This window comes from Vipera ursinii (genome assembly GCF_947247035.1).
Source record: "Vipera ursinii genome assembly, chromosome: 1".
In the NCBI taxonomy this organism is placed as follows: domain Eukaryota; kingdom Metazoa; phylum Chordata; class Lepidosauria; order Squamata; family Viperidae; genus Vipera; species Vipera ursinii.
This window is the reverse complement of record NC_139512.1, coordinates 106,982,514-106,996,308: the sequence shown is the minus strand read 5'-3', so window position 1 is coordinate 106,996,308 and position 13,795 is coordinate 106,982,514. Positions and strand designations below refer to the sequence as shown.

At 39.2% G+C, this 13,795-nt stretch overlaps 1 protein-coding gene across 2 annotated transcripts in view; it reads left to right on the top strand.

Annotated features, from left to right (window-relative positions):
* The window catches only part of BRSK2 (BR serine/threonine kinase 2), a gene marked incomplete at its 5' end in the record, with an annotated part of 480,261 nt that overhangs the window by 231,528 nt on the left and 234,938 nt on the right, over positions 1 to 13,795 (top strand). For both annotated transcript variants that reach the window (XM_083348467.1, XM_083348466.1), the window contains one exon: positions 13,405 to 13,499. In XM_083348467.1, the coding sequence (XP_083204593.1) occupies positions 13,405 to 13,499 (95 nt within the window). The remainder of the gene's footprint in view (positions 1 to 13,404; positions 13,500 to 13,795) is intronic.

Sequence of the window (13,795 nt, the reverse complement as noted above, 5' to 3'; positions counted from 1 at the left end):
GATAATTTTGCGTCCTTCTTCTAGCGAATTTAGGTTTTTAGCTACTGACCAAGCCAATTGATGACACTTCTGTTTCCTTGGTACTGTACCAAATTAGGGTCAAGACTGGCATTTCTTGGCTGCCCATCAGATTATATGCTGGAACTGGGCTGTGGCTGCTACTGCTGGGGATAGAATATCTTCTGGATACCTTAGTTTCTTTCTTAAGCAGCCTTATTTCTTTTGGTCAGCCTGCCCCATCTTCACAAGCAGGACATCCTCTCCACTAGAGGAGAATGTAATTTATAGATTGATCATTTCTCTCTTAACTGTTGATTACATAAATCTGAAAAGCCAAAATAGTTATCTATTAGCAATCTTTCTCCAATTGTCTGTGCCAATCCTATAACAGCATTAGCAATAGCACTTAGACTTATATATCACTTCACAGTGCTTTACAGCCCTCTCTAAGCGGTTTACAGTGTCAGCATATTGCCCCTCCCCCCCAACAATCTGGGTTCTTATTTTGCCCACCTCGGAAGGATGGAAGGCTCAGTCAACTGTGAGGATCGAACTCCTGGATTAGCCTGCAATACTGCATTCTAACCACTGTGCCACCATGTCTCATAAGATCCAAGCATGACCTGGTTCTTTTCAGTAAAACGTTGCCATCATGTGGGATTTTGGAGGTGTGTCTTCTCTGTTCCCATGGCTGCTTTCTGGAATACTCTTACTCCAAAGGTCTATTTGACCCCAACCTTACCCTGCCTTGAAACAAATTAATAAATAAAACCGAAATGTTTTCTGATCATCCAGGACTTCAGATAGCCCATGACTCTAGTGTGAAGTTTGACACCCACATCTGAATTCCAGCTTCTCATGGAATTTGTCTGAAGGAAAAGAATTGCTTCAAACCTACTTTCCATATTCATTCATTCATTCATTCAATTTGCATGTCTACTCACCCAACGTGTAACTCTTGAGTGGCTAACATCACATTAAAAAGAACAGAATACGGTAGCCAGAACCAAAATTAAAAATATACCATGCCTGAGATAGCTCAGGTGTCTACATAAATAATCCTTCCAAGATTGAGTTTACCTAAACTCTTGACCCATTGCCCAAGGGAAAACTGTTGTAAACCACCTAGAAATGTAGTATTAGTAAGGGTGCCAATACAGTATAAATCTTCTAAATTAATTAAAAAAAAACAAGTTTTCAGTGCCCTAAAAAATGGTGTGGTAAGGGCCATCCACTGTAAACTGTCCAATAGGGCAGGCTTTTCTTTTCCAAAGAAAAATCCAGTAATAGAGTGTCTTCTTCCTCATCTTCTATTCTTCTCATAGGAGCACATTTTGCTACTTCAGTAATTTTGGGGTGATCTGACCTACAAATTCCTTGGATTCGCTTTTTCACCTCAGGCACAACTACTGCCCCAAACGGCTATATAGCTGAAAGAGGCAGAGATGCACTATTAAGTATGCAAATTAAAGAACAGTACTATATCATACAAAACATAATGCTGTGCTGACCTCGCATGGAGAGATGACCGAATCATAGGCAGATAAATGGTAGCACAAATACTTAAAAAAGGAGATTCATGCCCAAAAACGAAAAAAAGAACATTGCCCCATTGCAATGTGCATTTTTCCCCCCATTCCTGCAACAATCTCAATTTCTATTAGGCCAAAGGTCTAAATTTCAGAGGTTACTCTGAATATCCGTGAAATTTCGGAAGGCCTTCCAACCTAAGGCTATTATTATAATTTAATCCTTCTTCCCCCCCCCCACTGCTTAAAGGCTCAAACAAGCCTCTTACGCTCCTCAGTGGTTAATCCATCTTCCTTTAGCACAGACTGTTGCTGTGCTAAATTCTGTGAGCTGCATTGGCGATGTGTCAGTTGAATGCTGTGTCTTCGAACATCCGCAATGTTGGAATCCAAAGCTACAGCCTTACTATATCATTTTGTATTTTGTTCAGGTATAGGCACAATGACCCCGATGTCTCTCTTGGGTGAATTTTGAAAACCCAGCAGCTGGTGGAAACTCTGTTAGTGCTCTAACGGATTAAGAGGGTCAGGAGGGCACCTTATCGGCTTTGAGTGAACTGATATTAACGGGACGCTTGTTCTCAAAAAGAATCCTCTTGGCGTCTTTATTAAAGTTACTGCAACTAAAACCACAAGGTGCATTTTCATTTGCATGTGGAAATATCCTAAATCTAGATAAAACTTTTCCTCTGATGACCTTAATCTTGCTATACTTGAGAAATAACTGACACAGAAGAGTTATAAAACTGGGTTTTTATAAATAAAAAAAGCAACAACAACTGTATACTGTACGTTATATTATTATGTTCTCTATTTATTTGCTAATTCTGTAAAGGTAGGAAAGGACTCTTTTGAATCAAAAGTTCCTGATGATTCCAGCTACACTCCATGTAGCTTTGGTGGTGACAGTTAAGAAGTCACTTACTGCTGCTTTCTTCCTTTGTTTATTTTTTATTTTTTGTTTTCTGTTCCAAGTGTAGTCCTCAGCCCTATGGCTTTCTGCTTATTCCTGTCCAACCACCAACCATTTTTTAAAAATTAGCTAAAGCTGGACAGATGTTCCTTTGTGGCTAGACTGTATAGTACTGAGTTGCTGCACTATGATTAAACAGTCAGATTTAATAGAGTGGGAAGAGAATTTAAGGTATTTGGTTTCTGAGCATTTGTCATACTTGGTTGCAGAATTGGGTTGTTTTGCCCTGAGCTTGCCCAATTCTTACAGGAATACCTGTTGCTAAAAAGAGTTTTCATTTTCAGATGGCTTGTCTTATACCCTGATGCTGATTTCGGTTGAGATTCAGAGGTCATCCAGTTAGTTTTTCTATGCCTAAAGGTAGACTAGCATCTGAGCCTCTCCACTCCTAAGCTTGCACCTTAATCATCACAGCATGCTGGCTTTCAGCCAGAGAACCCAATTATATATTTAAAAAAATGAATTAGAGGCATGAAATTTGACATGTTCAGAATACTGGGGAATTTTAAGTGCTGTTCAAGTGTTACGACTGAGGTTAAAATTTCAGCTTCCCTCTGCCTATGGCTTTGCTTGAACCTTTGCAATTCTAGTTTTGCATGTTGAATGTCATGGTTATTATTCTGCTTGCATTTACTCAGAAGGAAAAGACTCTTCTTTCTTGATTTATCAGGGCACCTTCTGCCTAAGAGTTCCACTGGTATCAAACAGAAGTATCCTTCAGATCTTCCATTCATCATATTAAGGTTGGAGAAAATGGAGAATAGGAACTATATATACAGAGCTGAGCCTTCTGCACCCATTTCAGTTTTCTTGCTGGTGGGGGCAGGCTGGGAGTTGAAATCCACTCATCTTAAAATGGCCAACTTTGCCTTTCTCATTTAACAACAGAGAAATTGCCATTCAAAATAGTGGTGACTTTTCAGGACCCCTTGTTGAAGAAGGGGAAAAAAGAGTCTTTGTTAGATATAACAGCAAATGAAATTACAAGTCATTGTTATGGAGCCCCAATATTTTTATGTTGTTGTTTAACTTTTAAATCCATTTTAAGGGGGATTTATTTCATAATCTTTAAAAGAAATACTAGATGAGGGAATAGAAGGGGAACTCATCAAATTTGCAGATGATATTAAATTGGCAGGAATAGCCAACACCCCAGAAAATAAGCTCAAGATCCAAAAAGATCTTGACAAACTTGAACAATGGGCCCTATCCAACAAAATGAATGTTAATGTGGAGAAAAGTGAAGTTTTACATTTGGGCAGGAAAAATCAAAGGTATAAGTACAGATTAGGTAAGACCTGGCTCAAAAACATTAACTGTGAGAGGGACCTTGGAGTCCTAGTGGACAATGACTTGACTATGAGCCAGCAGTGTGCAGCATCAGCCTAAAAAGCTAATACAATCCTGGGTTGTATAAACAGAGGCATAGAATCAAGATCACACGAAGTATTAGTACTGCTTTATAAAACCCTAGTAAGACCACACCTGGAATACTGCAACCAATTTTGGTCACCATACTACAAAAAGGATGTTGAGAGTTTGGAAAAAGTTCAGAGAATAGCAACTAAAATGATCAAAGGCCTTAAGACTAAACATATGAAGAATGTCTGCAGGACTTGGTTTTGGCAAGTGTAAAGAAAAGAAGAAATGGGTCACATGATAGCAGTATTCCAATATTTGAGGGGCTGCCACAAAGAAGAGGGGGTCAAATTATTCTCCAAAGCACCGGAGGGCAAGACAAGAAACAATGGTTGGAAACTGACCAAAGAGAGAAGCAACCTGGAATTAAGGAGAAACTTCCTAACAGTGGGGACAATTAACCAGTGGAACAGCTTGCCTTCAGAAATTGTGGGTGCTTCATCACTGGAGGTTTTTAAGAAGAGACTAGACTGTCACTTGTCTGAAATGGTATAGGTTCTCCTGCTTGAGCAGGTGGCTGGACTAGAAGACCTCCAAGGTCCCTTCCAGCTCTTTTCTGTTCTGTTCTAAATTTAGCTGAATGTAGTTCTCAGATACAACTATAAACAACAATAAATAATTCACTGTTTTAAAGAATGGATGCTGTACTAGGTAAACACAGTACAATATAAAGAAAAAGTGATGTCAGAGACTAGCACATCAAACATATTAATAAAATTCCCAGAGTAGCATACGTTTTCTGAGCCTAGCACCTGGGGAAAATGCCAGGCTTCAAGGCCCATTTAAAAGATATCAGAGTCAAAGCAGTTTGAATGTCCAACAGACATAGTTACAGAGAGCAGATGCTTGATGGGAAAGGTACACCACTTACTATGAAATTACCCATTCTGGGTAATTCTTACCATGAAATTACCCATTCTGCAGATATTACCAGATAGGCAGATTCAATGGGGAAAGAAAAGCAGGCCCAATGCCATGTCTTTTCAGTTATGGGCATCTGTTTCTAGAATGTCGTTAGTGAGATATATTTCTTTTTAAGCATTGCTGTATTTATCTTTTATTTTAAATGTCCATAGTAAAGTAGGTAGTAAAGAGTAAAGGAGTCCCTGCAGATTTTACTCTACTAGTCATCTCCATTTCAAGGCCGTTGAGCCAGCGCTGTCGAAAGACATTTCTGCAGTCATGTGGCCAGCATGACATTATGGAGCACTGTTATCATAGGTACCTTGAAGTGGTATCTATTTATCTACTCACATTGCATGCTTTCAAACTGCTAGGTTGGCAGGAGATAAGATGAGCATGTGAGTTCACCCCATCGCGTGACGCTTGGGTCTCAAATCCGGGCTGCCGGCTTTCCAGCTGAGCGCTTTGGTCGCTGAACCATCGTCCCACCCAAGCTAGGTAATACCCTTCACATATTTTTCTTTTTGCATTTTTCTCCACTGCTGTTTATGGATGTATTTTGCTGCTTTATTAGCTTTGTGGTTTGGCGCTCTGAAACCATTTTGCAATCTACCCAGAACATTTTACGTATTTAGCAGAGAAAACATATAATAAATAAATAATTGAATTGCACTAGTTATGTAAATTAAAGCAATATGTAGGAAATAATTAAATTCTTCCCTCTAAGTAGACTTGCTTTTCCTTTCCCCCCCCCCCCCCCCACTATTCTGTTTCCTTTGTGTTCTCAAATATTGTAGTGGTTATTTATTTACACATGTCCAAAGGCTGCTGGCTACCATTTAGTTACTTCATTATTTTTGGAGTATTTATAATTTGTTTTTCAAGTTCACAATTGAGCTATCTGAAGACTTGACAATACATGAAAAGATTACCTAATAATAAGAAACTATAAAACGGCAAACTACTGATATCCTGAGGCAAAAAGCTACTTGAAATAGAAAGTCTATTTAATCTGCAGGGGGGGTTTCTTTTTAATTTTTTTACTCACTACTGAAAATAATTCACTGTAGAAACTAGGCAAGCCTTTTTAAGAAGAACATTCAAAAGCCAACTGCAAACAGCTGCAAAGGCCTAGTTGAGATGCTGTTCCTGTTAAAAGCTAAGAAATCTTAAGGAAGGTCTTCAGTCGAAGAGGGTGGAGATGTAGGTTATCTGAGTATATGTTGTGATTCAGGGTCAGCCTGTGGGTTCGGCAGTTGGGTCGGACGACTAAGAGGAGGAGGAGGAGGGGGTGTTGAAGAGCTTGCTGATGATGGCCTTGAGGCTCTGCAGAGCCCTCAGCCAGGCCCCTCCCACCTGGTCACGACGGAGACCCAGCTGTGTGAGCCTGACAGTGTGGATGAAGATGACCCACAGCTGGCCCTGTTCAAGGACACCCGACGCAGGAGGCAGTCAATCAGGAGTAAACAGAGGAAGGCAATGGGGCACCTTGGAAGGAGGTAGAGAGAAGCCACGCCCTGAACTGTATAAAAGGGGAATGCGTGGGAGGGCTGGTTTGCTGAAGGCAACCGCTTGAAAAGCTCCTGTTTCTTGGTTCGTGTCTTGTTTTGTTTGTTTTTATAGCAATAAATTTGGCAGGCTTAATTCCAGCCTCTTGCCTTCTTGTAAAAGGGGTTGTCCCTGCCTTTTCTGCAGGGCCGGTAGCAGGCTGGTACAGAACAGTATAAATGCTAAAACCAGCTGTTTAACATACCTGGAAATAATACCTGTGCAATGAAAGAAAAAGTAAGACCACATTCTTTATGTCTGGTCTCAGTCAATAAGTAACAGAAGTTAACTTATCAAGAAGAGAACCAACCTAGAACTAAGGAGAACTTTCCTGACATGGAGAACAGCTAATCAGTGGAACAGCTTGCCTCCAGAAGCTGTGGGTGCTCCATCACTAGAGATTTTTAAGAAGAGATTGGACAGCCATTGGTCTGAAATGCTTTAGAGTCTCCTCCTCTGAGATCCCTTCCAACTCTGTTGTTCTGTTAATACTTAGGTACTCTGTGTTAGTCTTTTGTTGTTTCTCAAATATTTTCAAAGACCTTGCATTTCTGTAAGCTAAATGTGATAATGTAAGAGTATGGTCTGAGATAGATAGATAGATAGATAGATAGATAGATAGATAGATAGATAGATAGATAGATAGATAGATAGATGATAGATAGATAGAGATATAGAGAAAGAAAGAGAGAGAGAGAGAGAGAGAGAGAGAGAGAGAGAGAGAGAGAGAGAGAGAGAGAGAGAGAGAGAGAGAGAGAGAGAGAGGAAAGAAAAGAAAAATCTTTCCCACTGACTGATTCTGGGTTTGGCTGTCATGATACTTTGATCCACATTTCTGTTAGAACACTACGTAGAGGAGGGTCATAAAGCTGATTGTGCAAAGTTTGGGATCAAGCATAGTTTTAACTGTTCAGATTCTTCTAATCAAAATAAGGCTAATGAAGAATAAATGCTCATGATTGTATCAGCATCACTAAGTGTAAAGTACAAAACAGGAATGTGCTACAGAAAATCCCTACTCAAAGAAGAAAGTTACCTTGGTTCTGCCTGCTTGAAAAAAACCTCAAAGGCAGACGTGGGAGTAGGTAAAGGAGGGGGTGTAAATTAGTACAGAGCAAGTGAACAGGACTGAAACATCAATTAAAAGAAAATGAGAGGTGTAATCTCCCTGGTGTGTCCTTTCTCCCACGATTTTTTTTTCTTTTGCAGTGCATCAATCCTTTTCAGTTGATCACTAGACCAAGGCAGCACAGCAGGGCTTGTTATACAGATGTGACCTAATTACACTTGCATGTTTCTCAAAGATAGCTTACCAAAGAAAGACAGTCAGGGGGTTCTCTGTATCTCCTATCTCCTCTCTTCTACCCAAGAGGATGGATTAATGAGGCTTGAAAAAAATACCCTACAGATAGACTTTGATTCTTCCATTCTGTAGTGATTAGGGTGGGTAGACCGGACTTAATCATGGAACTCACTTCTGATAAGAGTTGTGCAATTTTTGTCTCAGAGGCTACAACTGGTCCAGTGTGAATAAAAATTATAGTTTCCTCCAAAAGTATATTAAAAAAAACAATTTGCACTGTGGCAATAACAATAACTTCAGTAAAACAGTATCCTACAGGGCTTGGTTAATAAGTATAATGCGTTAGTTGACATGTGTGACGTGCTTTCTTATAACTTTTGTTTTTGTATATCAGATACATTTAGCTAAAGCTTTTCAATGCTCTTCAAGGGTAGCCCCATGTAGAGCACATTGCAGTAGTCCAGCCATGAGATGACATGGGCTTGAGTGACTGAGCACAGGGATTCCTGATCTAGGAAAGGCTGCAACTGGCATGTAAAGCAAAGTTATACAAAGGGTCTCCTAGCTGCGACTGCCACCTGCTGTTTGAGTAGGAGTCTTAAGTCTAGGACAACCCCCCAGTTGCAGACTAGGTCTATCTGGGGTAGTGCCATCTCATCCAGAACTAAAGATGTTAACGTCCCAGATCTTGACACTCCACACACCTAAAGCCTCACAGTCTTGCCAGAGTTCAGCCAAATCAAATGTATTCTTTTGTGCTAATTCAGAATCTTTCATCCCTTTCACGCCTTTTCATCCCCTTCCATATTCAGGGACTTCTATAGAACCCTCTTCTTTTATGTATGTGCGGAAATGTAGGTCCTGTTTTTCCCTTGAAAGGTTGCCCTTGAAGGTCAGTCAGAAACTGCAGTTTCCAGAAAACGTAGCAGCTTGTATGTTTATTGAACAGTCTCAATATTTCCACGTTACACTGCCGTAAGCAGCTGCATGGGTTACTGTAGGTCCTACGTGCAGTAGAAGGTGCTAGTCGTTATCCTATAGGACTTGGGCTCTGAGTATTAAGATATCACATTTCTCAGGTAAATGCTGTCTGCCCACCTAGAGAACTCAGAAGCATCTAGTGAAAGTCCCCTCCCAAAATACATTGGGAGGAGGTCTCAAAATCAGCCATTCTCTGTGGGAATATTCCCTGTTTTGGAAGAGTTTGTTTACTCAAGGCAAAGGTGGCCCTGCTTCTTCTAGCCTTCCAAAGGCGAGTGAAGACTTGGCCCTTTGGAAAGAAATAATTCCTACCCACATAGCATGTACCAAGAATACAGGCTGCAATGATATTTATCACATCATTTTCAGAGTCATTAAAGTACTTGAAAATATATGCCATCAGTGTTTATACACCCAGAGACACACATACCTTTTTGTAGCGGCTCTTTATTCAGCTAGCACAAAGTCTTTCCAAAGAAATATTGAAACCTGAAATATAGACTACATACCATCAAGAAGAAGTGATCAGAACAATGAGGTTTGAGGGAAACAGGGAGGAAGGAGAGGCAGAGCCTGGAGAGGAATTAGCCTGGAGTTGTTATCTAGCACCAATTTAGTGCTGACTGTTGGCTGACTTGATTCCTATGTATAGACATGAGCAATAAATCAGCTTAACTGGAGCTTAATGTGTGGTCTTGATTCTTCCCTTCTGACAGAGAGGGCATAATTTTCTCTCTCCCAACTAGAGCTTGGTTTTTCCCAAAAGCCAGATCTACTACATATGCTATTGCCACAACAGTTCATTTCTTTCCAGTGTGTTGTTGTTGTTGGGTTTTGTTTTGTCCTGTCTAGATTGCTTTTTGGTAAGCAAGTGTGAAGGATTGGTTTGGTTTCAGTAATCAGCAATAGTTATCTTAGAATTATCTCTTTTGTCCTTCCATGATACTGAAAGAAGTCTTTCAGGTTGCTTTTAACCAAATTGTTAAGTCTAAAATCAGCTTGATTTGTGTTTGTGTTTTCTGGAATGAAGGGTGGTCAGTAAAGAGAGCTTGCACATATGTACCTATGCCTGCAATGGAAGGGTAAGATCCTGATTCCTCTGGCTTTATCTATCTATTGTTTTCAGCTTAGGCAGAGTATGTAAGAATTCCAGTAAGGCACCAAAATGCTTGGTTAGATAAGTCTGTAATTAAAGTTGATAAGAACAATTATTACAAACATTCCCAAGAACAGCCTGTTATATTAGCATTGATGAGCCAGTGGTTAAAATTGCCTCATTAAAATGTGGGACACTTTCATTAATCCATTAAAGAAATTTGATCTATTCTGGTGTACAGTTAGAAACAACAACATATATTTTGGGCATCACTTGATAACAGGCTATAATCTTATGCACAATAATTAGAGCTAACAGTTCCTTTAAGCAAACAAACATTGGCTTAATTAGAAGACAAAAGTAGTAGTTCATCCTATTGGTTTTAATATACATTGGAATTCTTGATTTCTATGGCTATAATGCCTTTAAATTTATAAAAAGGATAACAGTTAACCCAGAGGATAAATATGGTGTACTGCTGAATGTTCAGACAAAACAATAGTGTTAAAGCTTATTACCATTCCTTAATTTTCTTCCCTATATTAAATTCCATTGTAATGTTGGTAATAATGCTTACTTTAACATCAGATTTAATATTCCTTCTCAAAATATTTTATGAGAATTAATCAATCCTTGTAGAGTCCCTTGGAGGCAAGTAAGTAAACATTATTATCCATATACAATGAGAGAATTGAAGTCATTAAGTGCTGAAATTCTGTTCCTTGTTAGCATAAATTTGGAGAGTATTTTCTGAAAGCATTTCCTTTAGTGATAGGAAGCTTATTTCACCATCTATGACTATGTGCTATTATCTGGCAGCTTTATATTTGTGGTTTGAGAATGGTGTAATAGACCCTGTAGGCAGCCTTTCCCAGTGTGATGAACATAGATCAGTGATTCTCAACCTATGGTCCGCAGGCCCCTAACGGGGTGTGAGGGTCTGCAAAGGCTTGAAGGAATGAAGAAGGGTTGAGAAACACTGACCTAGAGATATATTACATCTTCTGTACAAATCTTGGAAAATGTTCCAGCACTTATGAGCTATAGAAGACTTCTCTCCCCATCTCTTGTTTATATTTATACAAATATACATACTGTCAAACAACTCATGTAGGGCTGTCAGGAAGCTGTTCCAGAGTTTTTGGGCTACCAGGTAGCCAAAGCTACACTTATGTATACATTTTTTAAATAATTCCCCATGAGTAGGTGATGCAAAAAAATGTGAGAAGGGGGACATGAGTTTGTATGTAATCTACACTATAGGCAGGGCTTTTTTGTCATAGAACGCTCAGAACAGAGTTCCTGCACCTTTTTTGGATGGAACCATGTAGGGTAAGCAAGGCGGGTTGTATGACGTGTGAGTTCCGGCACCTTTTTCTTTTACAAAAAAAGCACTGACTATAGGAATTAATTGATACGACTGTTGGCAATAAAAGGGGAAAAAATTGTGATGGATTAGGTGCAGTCTATCTTTCAGCAAAACTCAAATACTTTGGCCACCTAATGAGAAGGAAGGATTCACTGGAGAAGAGCCTAATGCTGGGAAAGATTGAGGGCAATAGAAGAAGGGGACGACAGAGAATGAGGTGGCTGGATGGAGTCACTGAAGCAGTAGGTGTGAACTTAAATGGACTCCAGAAGATGGTAGAGGACAGGAAGGCCTGGAGGAACATTGTCCATAGGGTCGCGATGGGTCGGACACGACTTCGCAACTAACAACAACAACAAAATCTTTCAGCATTTACCTCCAGAATGGGAGACAGCTCACTAGCCTTCTTGTTGAAAGATTATGTCTCTTCTTCAATGCATTTACAGAGCAAACAGAATAAAGGATACATACTTTAAGTATGCTTATTTTGCAGGAATAATTTCCATAAATGAATATGTAGGATCTGTTTATTGACTTCCAGAGTGTCCTCCCTCCCAATAATGCCCTATATCTTTTTAAGTATCTATGTGTAGGCGTATTTACCTTCTATAGAATTTGTCAGGGTGTCATTAACAGGTGCACCTCCTGAATATTTATACCTGCTATTTTGTTCTTGAGCCAATCTTTCCTTTTCTGCTATCTTGGGGTTTATTTCTTTTGGTAGAAAAGACCAGAGAGCTTTCATCAGGTTTTCATTAAAAATGAAAAGATGATGTTAGCTTCACTTTTGTTGTTCTGTCCTCCCTCACCCACTCCACACCTCCTTTTCTTTCCTGACCTACAATTATAAGCTCTGCTTCTAGTGAAGCTCTGTGTTTGAGATCAAAGGAAATTTGTTGACTAGGCTAATGTTGGCACAGGGGAGGCATAGATCTTTTCTCTCCCACACAACAGATGTTTCTGCAACTGTGCTCTTGGGTATGTGGAAGCTGACCGGAGGAAATGCCATCTTGATCATCAAATCAGAAAGTTTTGGGGGAGTAACAAAGAAAAGAGATTTAGGTTTTAATCAGAAAGGTTGATTTAGTTATAGGTATAATTTGATAAAAGTTAAGAGTTAATCAGTCTAAGTCACTCTTTTTCAAGTTTAGCCACCTTAAGATATGTGGACAATGCTGGCTGAGGAATTCTGGGAATTGAAGTCCACACACCTGAAACTTACTGAGCTTGAAAACCATTGATCCAAATATTAAAAACTGTCAAAGCACATTGGCAGTGGTCAGAACAGAATGATGATGCTCTTAATGTTGGTGATTTGAAAGCCAATTTATAGAGTTAATGAAATCAGAACTGTTGTTGTTAGTTGCGAAGTCATGTCCGACCCATCGCGACCCTATGGACAACGTTCCTCCAGGCTTTCCTGTCCTCTACCATCTTCTGGAGTCCATTTAAGCTCACACCTACTGCTTCAGTAACTCCATCCAGCCACCTCATTCTCTTTCGTCCCCTTCTTCTATTGCCCTCCACTGACAGCTGATCAATTTATTCTATAGCAAGATGTGCTAATTGAGAAAGTAGTAACAATTAAGAAATTTTATTCTTATTGAACTATGAAGTAAGATTCCATCAAAATAAACATTTAAGTGAATTGATCTGATAATTTTGTGAACATTAGAGTGAAATAAAAATAAAACAAGTCCTGAATTGCAAAATAGTTTCAGCACCGAGTAAATTTAATCCTTGACTTGTTTCTAAAAAGTAACTCTAACCTGCTTCTGTATTAGAGAGCTCTAATATCTCTAAATAACTCCTCTGCATCTAGGTGCTCTGAATTTGCTAGGTTTGTCTTTTGAAAGACGTCTGTAGGCTTAAAAGGATAAATACAGTATGCTAAGATAGTGGCTTTCCTACAAATTATGGGTGATGGAGATAATTATGCAATTTTGTTGATAATTGGAGCTCTTGAAAACCAAGATAAAGAATGAGTTGATCCTCCCTACATAATTAAGCTTTAGTTGTTTAATAAAATGTTCCTTCTAATTGATCTAGTAGATTAGGGAAAACTGAATTGCATAAATTATAGGAAAAGTTAAATGTGGCACTTAATACTTTTGTTTCTGCAGGACAAATTTTAAATGTATCCATTATTCTGTGAGGAAGAAGGGCCAATAAAAAACTGTGTGTGTGTGTGGTGTGTACATATTAAAGAGATTCGAATAAGATGCAGCTGTCGTATAACTGAATATGCATCTAACCAGTGTTCTTTCTCTTTCTTTTCCCCAGGACTTGTGAAGTTGGGAGTTCATTGTGTAACATGTCAAAAGGTCGCTATAAAAATTGTCAACAGGGAGAAGCTCAGTGAATCGGTGCTAATGAAGGTAATTTTCCAAAGGGAGATCTGGAAAAAAAAGAGAAGTAGTCGGCTCAGTGATTTTTGTTCTTTGCAAAATTAATATCTTTAATTAAATGTAACAAACATTCTTGTCAGTGCTAACACTGTGCATTGCATAATAATGCCTCTACAGAGAGGAGATAGGAAACTGAAATTTAAAAGGATAGTGTCAAAACCCACCCCAATTCACGTCTTAGGAGAACAAAAACTCTTGGAGTCAGTTCTAGTCCAAAAGGAATTTTTACTAGGACATACTTGGTTGTGGAAATACAAGACAGGACT